The 14,616-nt window shown below is 41.9% G+C and overlaps 1 protein-coding gene across 7 annotated transcripts in view; it reads right to left on the reverse strand.

Annotated features, from left to right (window-relative positions):
* Positions 1 to 14,616, reverse strand: part of LOC138751570 (sodium bicarbonate cotransporter 3-like) — a 277,417-nt gene that overhangs the window by 177,849 nt on the left and 84,952 nt on the right. For all 7 annotated transcript variants that reach the window (XM_069914014.1, XM_069914011.1, XM_069914018.1 and 4 more), the window contains one exon: positions 12,310 to 12,459. In XM_069914014.1, coding sequence (XP_069770115.1) covers positions 12,310 to 12,459 — 150 coding nt within the window. The remainder of the gene's footprint in view (positions 1 to 12,309; positions 12,460 to 14,616) is intronic.

A 14,616-nucleotide genomic window follows, 5' to 3' on the forward strand; every position in this document is an offset into this window, starting at 1 on the left:
CAAACTTGTGAATCTAGGTCAAATCTTTGCTCTTCATGTTGAACTGCAGTGAAGTTAATAATTCTCACCCAAACTTGTATTGCCAAGCATTTGCATGTTCAACCTTCAGTATTCAGTGCTTAAACAAAGGCATTCTGTTTAAATTATAATGAAATTATCACCATAATAACCTAAAGCTATACAACTCTGTCAAAAAAGTAGTTACAAAGAAAATAGCCACAAATTAATTGGCAGGGTATATCAGGCAGCCTGAAATATGTTTGTGTATTCCAAAGACATCCAAGAGTTGTAACCCAGCTAACTATCAAATCGTTTCTGTGAGCAGGTCATGTTTGGGGCAAAGACACATTTTTCCTTTATTTGCTCCTGTGCTCCACAGTTTTAAATTTGTAATCAATTCACATGTGATTAAAGTAAATCAATTCACATGTGATTAAAGTAAACATTCCAGATTTTATTCAAGGTTATTTGTATACATTTAGGTTTGAACATGAAGAAATCACAGCAGTTTTTAGATATAGTCCTCCCATTTCAGGGCATCACAATATTTGGGACATTTGGCTTCACCAATGTTTGTGATTACTCAGGTATGTTTAATTGCTTCATTGATGCAGGTATAAGAGAGTTAGGCATGCTTCTAAGCTTTTGATCACCTTTGGAGTTGCCATTTTTCAATCTTACAACCAGATTTGTGCCAATGAAAGTCAAAGAAGCCATTATGAGGCTGAGAAACAAGAACAAAACAGTAAGAGGCAATCATCCAAGCCTCAAAATTACCAAAATCAACAGTTTGGAACAGCATTAAGAATGAAGAGGGTACTAGTGAGCTCAGTAATCACAAAGGAACTGGTAGACCAAGGAAGATCTCCACTGCTGATGACAGAAGAATTCTCATCATAATGAGAAAAATCCCCAAATGTATGTCCATCAGATCAGAAACATTCTTCAGGAGGCAGGTGTGATGTGTCCTGACTACTGTATGCAGAAGACTTCATGATTTTAGAAATACAGAGGTTACACTGCAAGATGCAAATCACTAGCTAGCTACAGAAAGGATGGCTAGATTTTAGTTTGCCAAGTATTTAAAAGAGCCTTCAGAATTCTGGAAAGAGTCTTGTGGATAGATGAGACCAAGTGTATCAAAGTGAAGGCAAGAACAAAGCACAGAGGAAAAAAAGAACTGTCCAAGATCCAAAGCATACTACCTTTGCCATGGTTTTCATTTTTTGATTACAAATTTAAAACTGTGGAGTACAAGGGCAAATAAAGGAAAAAAGTGCCTTTGTCCCAAACATTTTGGAAAGCACTGTATAAGAGGCTCAAGGATATGGGAAACTGTTCATCAATCTCACAGCCTGCAGGAAGAAGCTATTTCAAGCCTGGCAATCCTGATTCTGATGCTCCTGTAACTTCATTCCTGATGGTAGTAGGTCAGAGATTTAGGGAGATTTGGCATGTAGTCGAATAATTTAATCTAATTTACACAGGGTTTTTAATGACAAGTATATTGACTGGTTGCATTCAGGCCTGGTTTAGAAACTTAAATACCCAGCAATGCAAAAGGCTTCAGAAAATGGCACAAAGAGCCAAGCCCATCCCTGGGACCAATATACCACTTATTGAAGACATCTACACAAAACAGCAGCTCAAGAATGCTGAAGGAGATAGCCCACAAGATAGTTGATGCATGAGTGAGTACTTTCCAATATTCTCTACACTCTGGATCAGTTTCTTTGGATGGAAGGTTGCCAACATTACATAATTTTATTAGAAGAGAGGGAAAAATAAATTAAGGAATTATAGACCAGTTAGCATGATTTCAATGGTGGGGAAAATGTTGGAGTCAATTATTAAAGATGTATTGTGCGCATTTGAAGAGAAGTGGCAGAATTAGTTCAAGTTTTCATGAATTAACAAAAGAGAAATCATGCTTGACAAATCTTCTAAAAAAAAATGTAATGATGTAACCAGTAGTATACAATGGTGAACCAGTTGATATGGTGTATTTGCTGCACAAGAGAATGTTATGCAAAATTAGGTAAGGTACCATGGATAGAAAACTGGTAAGTAGGCAAGAAGCAAAGTACCGGGTTATAATATTTGAGTCAGTTTTCAGACTGGCAGGCAGTTACTAGTGGGGTACCGCAAAATTTAATGTGGAGATCCCAGCTATTTACAATATATATTGATGATCTGGATGAAGGAATTGTAGTAATATCTCTAAATTTGCAGATAACATGAGCTGTGAAGAAGATTCAAAGAGACTGCAGAGTGACTTAGATTACAAGAATGGAAAATACATGTCAGATGCAGTATAATGCAGACAAATGTGAGGTTGTCCACATTGGTGGCAATAAAAGGAAGACAGATTATTACCTGACTGGTGAGAAATTAGGAAATTGGGAGGTCTATCAGTCATTAAGGTTGGAATACAGGTACAGCAAGGAGTGAAGAAAGCAAATGGTTGTGCAAGAGAAACTCAACAGGTCTGCGAAAAATGCTGAGTTTTCTAGGACTTTTGTGTATTAACTAGAATCACAGCATCTGCAGACTTTCTTGTTACACCCCAAACGGCATGTTGCCCTTTAAATTAGATGTGCAGCTTGGTAACAGGCCCTTCTGGCTCACGAGCCAATCCTGCCCAAATACACCAATCAACCTATAACCCCCATACATTTTGAATGGTGGGAGGAAACTGAAGCAACCAGAGGAAATCCACTTAGGCACAGGGAAAATGTACAAACTCCTTTCAGAGAGCACCAGATTCGAACCTTGATCACTGGTGCTGTAATAGCATTGCACTAACAGCATTGATTTACCACAGCTCACAAGCAAAGATTACACTCACTTCTACATCTGAGATTCATCACCTCTATAATGATGCTTAACACACCCACGCATGCGCCCTATTACCCCCACGCATCACATGGCTTATGTCATCAATGGCAGCCGGCTCCACTCCCGACAAAGCTAAGTACACAACCGTGTCATCCCCCTCCCCCGCCCAGCCTCCAGCCCATGCAAGGAGGCGACTGATTGGAACTGTCCTGCCACGTAACAGTCCAGAGAACTGATAGTTCAACTTGACCTCGTACAATAGTTGCACGGTCTAACTGGCAAGGCTGCGATTGGTCCTCTGACTCTAGCTCTGATGCAGAACATGGACCGTTGATATACGCCGACTTCAATCTGTTGATGGAAACAGTGTTAGCCTTTCCAATCCTGTTGATCACAAAAGTTTTCGGTGGCATCATAGGACCTCAAAAGGACCATCGTAAACAGGGAGAAGTGGTTTGTGAATAGCATCATGCCAGAGGAACACATGAGTATAGCATTTTAAATTATTTGGCATATATGCTGCAGGAGATGCCTGCCGTGTAGAGTAATCTCATGTTTTCTCAAAGACAATAAACATAACTAGCCAGATCACAGACCATTGTTCTTGGACTTGGATTCATAAACTCGCCTGCCAAGGTTAATGTCGTGCCATATACTAGCTCTGCCTCTGAACATCCAAAATCTGCCTTCACAGCAGTAGGCACTCCAAGGAAAACCATGGACAAACGTTCGCTCCAATGTGGATGCATCACCATCTGCTGTTAATGCTGCCTTCAATTGTCAATGGAAACACTCAACGAGGCCATTGGCCTGCAGATGCTAAGCTGTAGTGCAAATACAGGTAGAGCCCAGTAGATCAGTGAGAGCTTGGGACAACAATCCACAAAAGCCCTAGCAACCATCTTCGCAGAGATGTGATAAGAATGGCCTCCTGCCACATGATAGTCCGGTCTTCACACGTGAGCAGATAACTATATCCCCGAGATGGCGGACATGGGCCTTCCAAGTCTAGGTGCATGAGCTGGAAATGAGAATTCAGAATAACAAAATCCCCCAGCTTGGATTTCGTGTGTCTGGAGACTTTAGAGCATTGACACAGAAAGCAGGTTCTTGCCCATAATCCAGCATCCCGTTTAACATGAGGTCAGGTAAAATGTTCCTAACTAGTTTGATTGATGCTCTTCTCCCAAGATGTGATAGATTGAGAAGAGACTCAAAAATCTCTCGCCTCATAGCCACCACAAAAAAGCCCTAGATCTTTCTGTGGAAAAAAAATCACAGACTAACCTTTCATCCAATTTATCCAGGGTCACATCTTGAAGATGGAGACCAGAGCTAATTCAGCAATACCGGACGAGATCGGGATCAGTGTGTTGTGGTTGAGCCATGGCAGTGAAATCGATGGAATAGTTGTATGTAAGGTATCAATGATGTGTCTGGACAGGGCATCAGCCACGGCATTCGCTTTTCCTCAGATGTGCTGTATGTCCGATGAAAATTATAGGATGAAGTCCAAGTGCCTAATCTCTATGGGTGAGTAGAGATATGTGCTTGTACTCGCAGTAGGCATAAGAGGCTTGGTGATCTGTATAAATGGTGAAAGGACGATTTTCCAATAAAACGCAAAAATGTTGCACTGTGAGATAGATGGCCAAGAGTATGCCACAGAATAGCTGTCTTAAACATGTCATATGGGAAATTACCACCTGGAGGCACTAAGATATCCTCCACTTCAAAGGCAATCAGCTCTAGAAGACGCTCCACAAATAAACTGTACTTCATCTTCTAACTTGTCACACTGAGGACAGAAAAACGCACTTCGAGGATCATGAACCACGCTGGTGCATTATTAATAAAAAAGGTAGGGGGGGTCTTTATTCGACCTCCCCAACTGCTCCTGTAAAGGTTTTATCCTCATCACTATCCATTTTAAATTAGAAGGTACTGTGAACTCACGGTTGACAAACAAAGAAAGAATACATTCACTCCTGCATCTGAGATTCATCACCCGTATACTGACGCTTAACACACCCATGCATGCACGCTATTATCCCCGCACATTGCCTCACTTGCATCATTAATGGCGGCTGGCACCGCTCTCGACGAAGATAAGTACATGACAACTGCTACACTAACTGTGCTGCCCTTTATAATAATAAGTTTTGAATATAGAAGTGGAGAGGTCTTCCTGCAGTGTACAAGTCCTTGGTGAACCCACAATTTGAGTATGCAGTTTTAGTCTCCTAATCTGAGGAATGGCATTTTTGCTATTAATGGGGCACAGTAAAGTTTCAAAAGACCGACTTTGAGGTATATTAAATTGGACTTTATCTGTAAACTTGGGGGAAGGGCTTAATTATGACGGCAGTACAGTTAGCTAAGAGGCTAGCGCACATTGTTACAGCACCTGCGGCTGGGGTTCGCGTTTTAAATTTTACCACCAATTGTCAGGACATAAAGTTCTGACAGGACCAGAGAGGGTAGATTCAGTAAGAATGTTCCTGATATTAGGGAAAGTCCAGATCAAAGAGTCACAGTCTGAGGATAAAAACTAGCCATAAAGGACTGAAATGAGGCAAAAGGTTTTCACTCAGGGTAAAAGTTGTTGAAGCCAGTCATTAGATATGTTCAAAAGGGAGTTGGGTGTGACACTATTAGCTAAAGGGATCAAAGCATATGGAGAGAAAGCAGGAATAGTATATTGGAGACCCATGATCAGCCCTGATTGTGTAGGGTTCTACATTAACATCATTAAAGTTCATTCTGGAGGCAGAGGGGGAGATAGGAAGTTACTGGGACACTATCACACTGAGGAAGAAGGAGGAGAGTAGGTGGGTGAGTCAGGAGAGGGAAAGGGAATGGGCAGGTGGTGTATAGCTCCCATCAATAACATGTATGAGCCGCTTAATGTCTGTTCGGGCAACGTCCAACTGCATACATGTCCGCAGTCCTATACTTATTCAGTTCTGACTGCCCCACTCTCTCCCCACAGCCCCGTGTCAGTCCCCGCACTGATCCCATTGACTCGTTCTCTCCCCACAGTCCCGTGTCAGTCCCCACTCTGATCCCACTGCCACACTCTCTTCCACAGCCCCGTGTCAGTCCCCGCACTGATCCCATTGACTCGTTCTCTCCCCACAGTCCCGTGTCAGTCCCCACTCTGATCCCACTGCCACACTCTCTTCCACAGCCCCGTGTCAGTCCCCGCACTGATCCCATTGACTCGTTCTCTCCCCACAGTCCCGTGTCAGTCCCCACTCTGATCCCACTGCCACACTCTCTCCCACAGCCCTGTGTCGGTCCCCACACAGATCTGACCTGCTCACTCCCCACAGCCCTGTGTTGGTCCTAACATTGATCCCACTACCCTGCTCTCTGCCCACACCCCTCTCTGCCCACGCTGATCCCTACTTACAAATAAAAAGTTTACAGGTACACTATAGTATCCCATATAGCTTTGCTATGTATATAATATGGTGTTCGCACAACATCCATATCGTATAATGCCCAATTTCACAGAATGTATTGTGGGTGTTAAGCGGCGCATACCTGTATATCAATTTGGATACAGTTTTGGGGGGGGGGGGGAAACAACCAATCAGGGACAAACCATGGCAATCAGGACTCTCACACGGAGTCTGGTCCTGTTGCTAAGAAGGGAAGGGAGGAGAAGAGATGAGCTGTACATAGTTAGAAGGACAGATAAGAAGTTCTGTGGAAGAAATCGAGTATCCCAGATGGTATGTTGCCTCCCTGGTGCCAGGGTCCGAGATATCTCAGATCGAGTTCATGGCATTTTCAGGAGGGAGGGTGAGCAGCCAGATGTCGTGGTCCATATTGGGACCAATGACAAAGGTAGGAAAGGTGAGGAGGTCCTACAAGGAAAATTCATGGAGTTAGGCACTAGGTTGAAGGATAGGACATCCAGGGTTGTGATCTCAGGTTTGTTGTCCGTGCCATGTGCTAGTGAGGTTAGAAATAGGAGGATAATGCAGCTTAACATGTGGCTAAAGACATGGTGTAGGAGTGAGGGCTTCAGGTTTCTGGATCATTGGGCTCTCTTCCAGAAAAGGTGGAACCTGATCCAACAGGACTGTTTGCATCTGAACTGGAGGAGGACTAATATTCTTGTGGGAAGGTTTGCTTGTGCTGCTCTGTAGGGCTTAAACTAGATTTGCATGGGATGGGAATCAGTGTGTCAGAGCAGATAGAGGAGTTGAGGAGGGAAAAGATGATGTGAAAATTACATGCGCCATTAGAAGTCAATGGGTTGTACATGGTGGATATGTTCTCAGGTGCATCTATTTCAGTGCAAGGAGAATTACAGGAAAGGCAGATGATCTTAGAGCGTGAATTGGCGTGTGGAATTATGGCATTGTGGCAATTAGTGAAATTTGATTGCAGAAGGGGCAGGATTAGCAGCTCAATGTTTCGAGCTTCCGTTACAGTGGGAGGGAGAGGGGGGAAGGAGGTGGGGGATTGGTGGGAGGAATGAGTGGAATTGCAAGAAAAACCTTAAGAAAGCAATTAAGGCGGCCAAAAAAAGACATGAGGCTGCTTTGGCAGACAATGTGATAGAAAATCCTAATGGGTTCTACAGGTATATTAAGAACAAAAGGATGAAAGAGTGGTTGGGGCTTTGTATGGAGCCAAAATAGATGGGAGAGATCTTAAATGGTTTTTTTCCATCAGTATTAACTCAGGAAACAGGCACAGTCATGAGAAATAAGGAAAACAAGTAATAAGGTCGTGAAACCTAGAACGATTAAAGAGGAGGTAGTGTTTGCTGTCTTAAAGCAAATAAGAGTTGATAAATCCCAAGGGCTTGACAAGATATTACCTTGGACTTTGAGGGAAACTAGAGTAGAAATTGCAGGGGCTCTGGCAGATATATTTAATATGTCCTTAACACAGATGTGAAAGCGAAAGCGAAAGACCATGTCAGTTTTCGCGCAAACAGAGGAACCACTGACATGGTCTTTGCCCTCAGACAGCTCCAAGAAAAGTGCAGAGAACAAAACAAAGGACTCTACATCACCTTTGTTGACCTCACCAAAGCCTTCGACACCGTGAGCAGGAAAGGGCTTTGGCAAATACTAGAGCGCATCGGATGTCCCCCAAAGTTCCTCAACATGATTATCCAACTGCACGAAAACCAACAAGGTCGGGTCAGATACAGCAATGAGCTCTCTGAACCCTTCTCCATTAACAATGGCGTGAAGCAAGGCTGTGTTCTCGCACCAACCCTCTTTTCAATCTTCTTCAGCATGATGCTGAACCAAGCCATGAAAGACCCCAACAATGAAGACGCTGTGTACATCCGGTACCGCACGGATGGCAGTCTCTTCAATCTGAGGTGCCTGCAAGCTCACACCAAGACACAAGAGAAACTTGTCCGTGAACTACTCTTTGCAGATGATGCCGCTTTAGTTGCCCATTCAGAGCCAGCTCTTCAGCGCTTGACGTCCTGCTTTGCGGAAACTGCCAAAATGTTTGGCCTGGAAGTCAGCCTGAAGAAAACTGAGGTCCTCCATCAGCCAGCTCCCCACCATGACTACCAGCCCCCCCACATCTCCATCGGGCACACAAAACTCAAAACGGTCAACCAGTTTACCTATCTCGGCTGCACCATTTCATCAGATGCAAGGATCGACAATGAGATACAGAGCCGTTGTCATACCCACACTCCTGTTCGGCTCCGAATCATGGGTCCTCTACCGGCACCACCTACGGCTCCTAGAATGCTTCCACCAGCGTTGTTTCCGCTCCATCCTCAACATCCATTGGAGCGCTTACACCCCTAACGTCGAAGTACTCGAGATGGCAGAGGTCGACAGCATCGAGTCCACGCTGCTGAAGATCCAGCTGCGCTGGATGGGTCACGTCTCCAGAATGGAGGACCATCGCCTTCCCAAGATCGTGTTATATGGCGAGCTCTCCACTGGCCACCGTGACAGAGGTGCACCAAAGAAAAGGTACAAGGACTGCCTAAAGAAATCTCTTGGTGCCTGCCACATTGACCACCGCCAGTGGGCTGATAACGCCTCAAACCGTGCATCTTGGCGCCTCACAGTTTTGCGGGCAGCAACCTCCTTTGAAGAAGACCGCAGAGCCCACCTCACTGACAAAAGGCAAAGGAGGAAAAACCCAACACCCAACCCCAACCAACAAATTTTCCCTTGCAACCGCTGCAATCGTGTCTGCCTGTCCCGCATCGGACTTGTCAGCCACAAACGAGCCTGCAGCTGACGTGGACTTTTTACCCCCTCCATAAATCTTCGTCCGCGAAGCCAAGCCAAAGAACACAGATGTGGTGCAGGAGGATTGGAGGGTAGCTCACATTGTGCCTTTGTTTAAAAAAGGCTCCAAAAGTAACGCTGGAAAGTATAGGCCAGTGAGCCTGAAGTCAGTAGTTGGTAAATTATTGGAAGATATTCTAAGAGATCAAAAATGTAATTATTTGTATAGCCAGGGAATGATTAGGGATAATCAACATGGCTTTGTGCAAAATAGGTCATGTTTAACCAATCTTGTAGTTTTTCAATCCGGTTATCCGGAAAGTTGATGAAGGAAAGAAAGGCTATGGATGTTGTCTACATGGACTTTAGTAAGGACTTTAGTAAGGTTCCGCATGGGAGGTTAGTCACGAAGGTTGACACTAAAAATTCACGGGGAAGTAGTGAACTGGATTCAACAATGGCTGGATGGGATAAGCCAGAGAGCAGTATTGGATGATTGCTTCTCAGACTAGAGACCTGTGACTGGTGAGGTGCCTCAGGGATCAGTGTTGGGATCATTGTTGTTTGTCATCTATACTTTTGATCTGGATGATAATGTGATAAATTGGATCAGCAAGTTTGCAGGTGACACTAAGATTGGAGGCGTTGTGGACAGCGAAGAAGGTTTTCAAAGCTTGCAGAGGGATCTGGACCAGTTGGAAAAATGGGCTAAAAAATGATGATTAAATAGATTAAATTATTATATGTCCAACTGCCTCAATTCTTACTAATTTACAGCAACCAAAACCTTTTAAACAGGGGACTCATCAAGGTTGCCCTTTAAGACCATTACTTTTTTACTTGGTATTAGAACCTCTAGCAATTCCTCTTTGGGAAAGTAGAGATTTTATAGGGATCCATAAGAATGACATTAAGCACAAGGTTTCCTTAAATGCAGATGATCTTCTACTTTTTGTATCTAATCCAGATGTTTCTTTACCAAGTTTATTAGCTTTGCTTTCTCATATTAGTCAGTTTTCTGGATACAAGTTGAATCTGCATAAAATTGAACTTTTACCTTTACTTTTACCAAGATATTCTAATTTTCCTTTTAAAAATTTGAAGGATCAATTTACCTATCTCAGAATTACAATTACTAAAAATTATAAACATCTTTTTAAGGAAATTTTTTCTATTTTATTTAAAACAGGTCAAATTAGTCATTGAGATGGCCACCTTAATCTATTTCCATGATTGGTTACATCAATTCTATTAAAATAAAATAAAAATTTTGTACCTTTTACAATCTAAACCAATTTTCGTTCCCAAATCCTTTATGACTCACTAGATTAGCTTATATCTTGCCTCATATGGCAAGGAACTTAAATAAAGTTCATCTTCAAAAAAGTTAAAAGGAATGGTGGATTGGCATTTCATAATTTTAGATTTATTACATTTATTAGATTTATACATAATTTGCTTCTTTTGTTATACTTCGATAATCTATTTGATCACCCTTCATGGATAGAAATGGAACTGAATTTTACTAAAAATACTTCTATGTTGGCAATTTTAAGGTCTTTCTTTATCTTCATCTTTAATATAAACTAACGAATAATCTGATAATTAGACATAGTTTGAGAATACGGGCACAATTTAGAAGGCTTTTTGGATTTCAGAGCTTTTCTCCTGCCAGCTCTATTATATCAAATCATTTTTTTCAATCTTCTTTGCAAGATACTGTCTTTAATGACTGTCACAAATTGAGTATTAGATGTTTTAAATATCTTTTTATTTGAAACAATTTTTCTTCCCTTGAACAATTGGTGGTAAAATTTAAAATGCGAACCCCAGCCACAGGTGCTGTAACAATGTGCGCTAGCCTCTTAGCTAACTGTACTGCCGTCATAATTAAGCCCTTCCCCCAAGTTTACAGATAAAGTCTAATTTAATATATCTAATACAAATATAGATATAAATTCTTACTAGGCAGGGACAGGGAGACACTTTGAGAGAGTCGTCCCAGAGACATCGGCCAGCTCTTCATCCTGGGCACCACCATTTTATCCAAATACAACTTTATTCAAATAGTTGTTGCGAGCGGGACATAACTGGGGCGCATGCTGGCTGCATTTTTGCTCCATCTTCACCAAGGGGTTGTGTGTTGCTTCGGAAAATATGAACTTTCATAATTTTAAACATTTATTTAAACTTGTATTTAAAATTTTATTTATTTTAAATGTTATTGATTTCCTTTTTTTTGCCGGTTGTTTGGGTTTCCAATTGATTGAATTCCAGATCATGGGGATTCTACTGTATATGCTAATTAAGTTTTCATTCATTTTTTAATGTAATTTTTCACATTGCTGTTGCTATGACCTGATTCAAGCAAATGTTTCCAATTAAAATTTTCTTCTCTTCTGGCTATCCATCCCATAGGATGATGATGGTTCCTTTCAGACAGTTTGTGGGGTTTGATATGTGCGTCCTGGAGTGGCTGTACAGGCTGATCTTAGACAGGCTCTGCAAGGATACCCCACTCCTCAGAAAGGAACAGTGTGTGCGTGAATGGATTTTAGGTGAGTAGGGGGTTGCACAGGTCTAGACCCACCCTCTCGACATTCCCTCCTGGATCCAGCAGCATGGTGAGGTCCAGGATGGCTGGGGGAAGTTCTGTTGAAATGGCCAGACCAAGATTCGATGCAAGGGATGCCGTTTCTATGCTTCACGGCACGTTTGCTAGATGGCCGTTGACTCTACAAGAGGGTTCGTTCACCCTTTGACAGGTCTGGTTTTCAACCTGCAGGGTGTCTAGATATCTTCTGCACCAGCCAAGCCTGGTAGGGGAGCCAGTTTAGTTGCCGACCACCCAACCATGCGACAGGTTATATGGTACTAATAGCACTCAGACGAGTGATCTATTAAATACTGTGATCAATAAAGGTAAAGTTTCTCACCAACCTAACAACTACCAGTCTATCTCATTGTGTTTAGGAACCAATGGATATGTGGTTCAAGATTTATCTGTTTCTCTACATCCTGCATTTCCTGGCCTAATTTTCCTTCCAAAAGTGTACTTGCTTATATTTTTTCAGAACAAATTCTACTTAATATATATCTGTTCACCTAACTATTCTGGTATAAGTTTTGGTATCAATTGTTTCTCACCATTGAAGCAATTCATAAAATATTTGAAAAGTTTTGGAACCACAAATGTCAAATATCTTAATATCCATTAATGTTTTGGGATTACCATACGAGGGAGATTCCCGTCCATCATCTTTTTCTGAATCTTTCTCTTTTCCCTTTTTCTTATGATGATGTTTATGTCCACGATGCCTGTGACGCCTCCGGCTCTGTTTACCAAGGGGAACGTGCACTCCAATATATACAGCTCTATGACCTGGAATTTTAAAGACATTCCTAGTCAAAACTGGTGTTTCACACAGAAGCCAAAACTGATCTTGAAAACAAGAATTTATTTGGCAAGAAAACATTCAATTTCTGAAATATTTACACCATTTAAATAGTTCCAACAAGTACACGCAGCTGCATTTAAACTACTCTTGAATTTAGTTGTAAAAGTAATAATCTAATTGACTGTTAATTCTGTTCCTGATTACTGCTTCCACAACGTTCCTTCACCAACTCAATTAAATTGGCCTGCTTCCAATTGCTTGGTCTTTTTTTGATCAAGGATGTAATTTTGCAATCTACCATTCTTCAGGAACTACAAAAGAATCTAAGTTTAGAAGCTCATGGCTGGAGTCTCTGCAAATTCCTCCCTTTTATCAGAATGCATCCCATCTGGACCATTTTATTTATCCTCTAAGTGTAGCTAGCAGTTTCCAGCACATTGAGAATCTTCAGCAAAGGAAGATGCTACTGGAGTCTCAGTAAAGGACAATGTAAACTCCAATAGCATCTTTCTTTGCTGAAGGATGATTTTTGATCAGCCCCACTTCACCTTTCAATCCTTTTCATTCCCGTTCTGCTTTGAACCAGACATGACAGCACATAAATAGGCTCTTGGGCCCTTCTAGTGCCGAACTATTATACTGCCTAGTCCCACTGGCTTTCACCATATTCCTTGTATCCATGTACCTATCCAAATTCTTCTTAAAGGTTACAAATTGAGCCTCCCTTCACCACTTCAGTTGGAAGCTCGTTCCACACTCCCACCATTCTCTGTGTGAAGACGATCACCCTAATGTTTCCCCTAAACTTTTCCCCTTTCACCCTTAACCCATATCCTCTGGTTGGATCTCACTGGCATTCAGTGGAAAAAGCCTACCTATATTTACTACGTCTACACCCTTCAACATTATAAATACCTCCATCAAATCTCCTCTCAATTCTTCTATGCTCCAAGGAATAAAGTCATAACCTATTTAATCTTTCCCTGTTCTCAGCTCCTGAAGTCCCGGCAACATCCCAATAATTCTTCTCTGCAATCCTTCAATCTTATTGATATCTTTCTTGGAATTAGGTGACAAAAACTGCACACAATACTCCATATTTGACCTCACAAATGTCATATACGACTTTACCATAACATCCCAACTCCTACACTTAATACTTTGATTTATGAAAGCCAATATGCCAAAGCTCTCCTTTTAACCCTATCTACCTGTGACGCCACTTTCAGAGAATTATGTATCTGTATTCCCAGATCCCCCTGTTTGACTGCACACCTCAGTGCCCTTGCATTTTCTGTGTATGTCCATCTTTGGTGTGTCCTTCCAAAAGGCAACACCTCTCATTTGTCTGCATTAAATTCCATCTACAATTTATCAGCACATTTTTCCAGCTGGTCCAAATCCCTCTGCAAGATTAGAAAGCCTTCCTTGCTGTCCACAATGCCTCTAATATTTGTGTAATCTGCAAACTCACTCATCAAATTTACCACATTGTCATCTAAATCAATGATCTGGATGATAAAGAATAATGACCCCAGCACAGATTCCTGAGGCACACCACCAGTCTGAGAAGCAATCATCCACTACCACTCAATGGTTTCTCCCATATAGCCAGTGTTGAATCCAGTTTACTACCTCACCAAGTGTCTACCCTTTCCTGACTAAACTCTGATGTGGAACCTTGTCAAAGGCCTTACAAAAGCCCATGTAGACAACATACACATTTCTTTATGAACTATCCTGGTAAACTCCTCAAAAAACTCTACAAGATTGGTTAAACATGACCTACCATGCACAAAGCCATCTTGACTATCCCTCAACTGTCCCTGGCTATCCAAATACTTGTATATCCGATCTCTTAGAATACTTTCCAATAATTTACCTATTATTGACGTCAGGTTCACTGGCCTGTGTTACTTTGGAGCCTTTTTTAAACAATGGAAGAACATGAGCTACCCTCCAATCCTTCAGCACCACACCCGTGGCTAAAGACATTTTAAATATTTCTGCCAGAGCCCCTGCAATTTCTACACTAGCCTCCCTCAAGGTCCAAAGGAATATCTAGACAGGTCTTGGAGATTTATCCACCATTATTTGCTTTAAGACAGCAAGCACTTCCTCCTCTAATTCCTATAGGTTTC

The sequence above is a fragment of the Narcine bancroftii genome, chromosome 1 (assembly GCF_036971445.1).
Source record: "Narcine bancroftii isolate sNarBan1 chromosome 1, sNarBan1.hap1, whole genome shotgun sequence".
NCBI lineage: Eukaryota > Metazoa > Chordata > Chondrichthyes > Torpediniformes > Narcinidae > Narcine > Narcine bancroftii.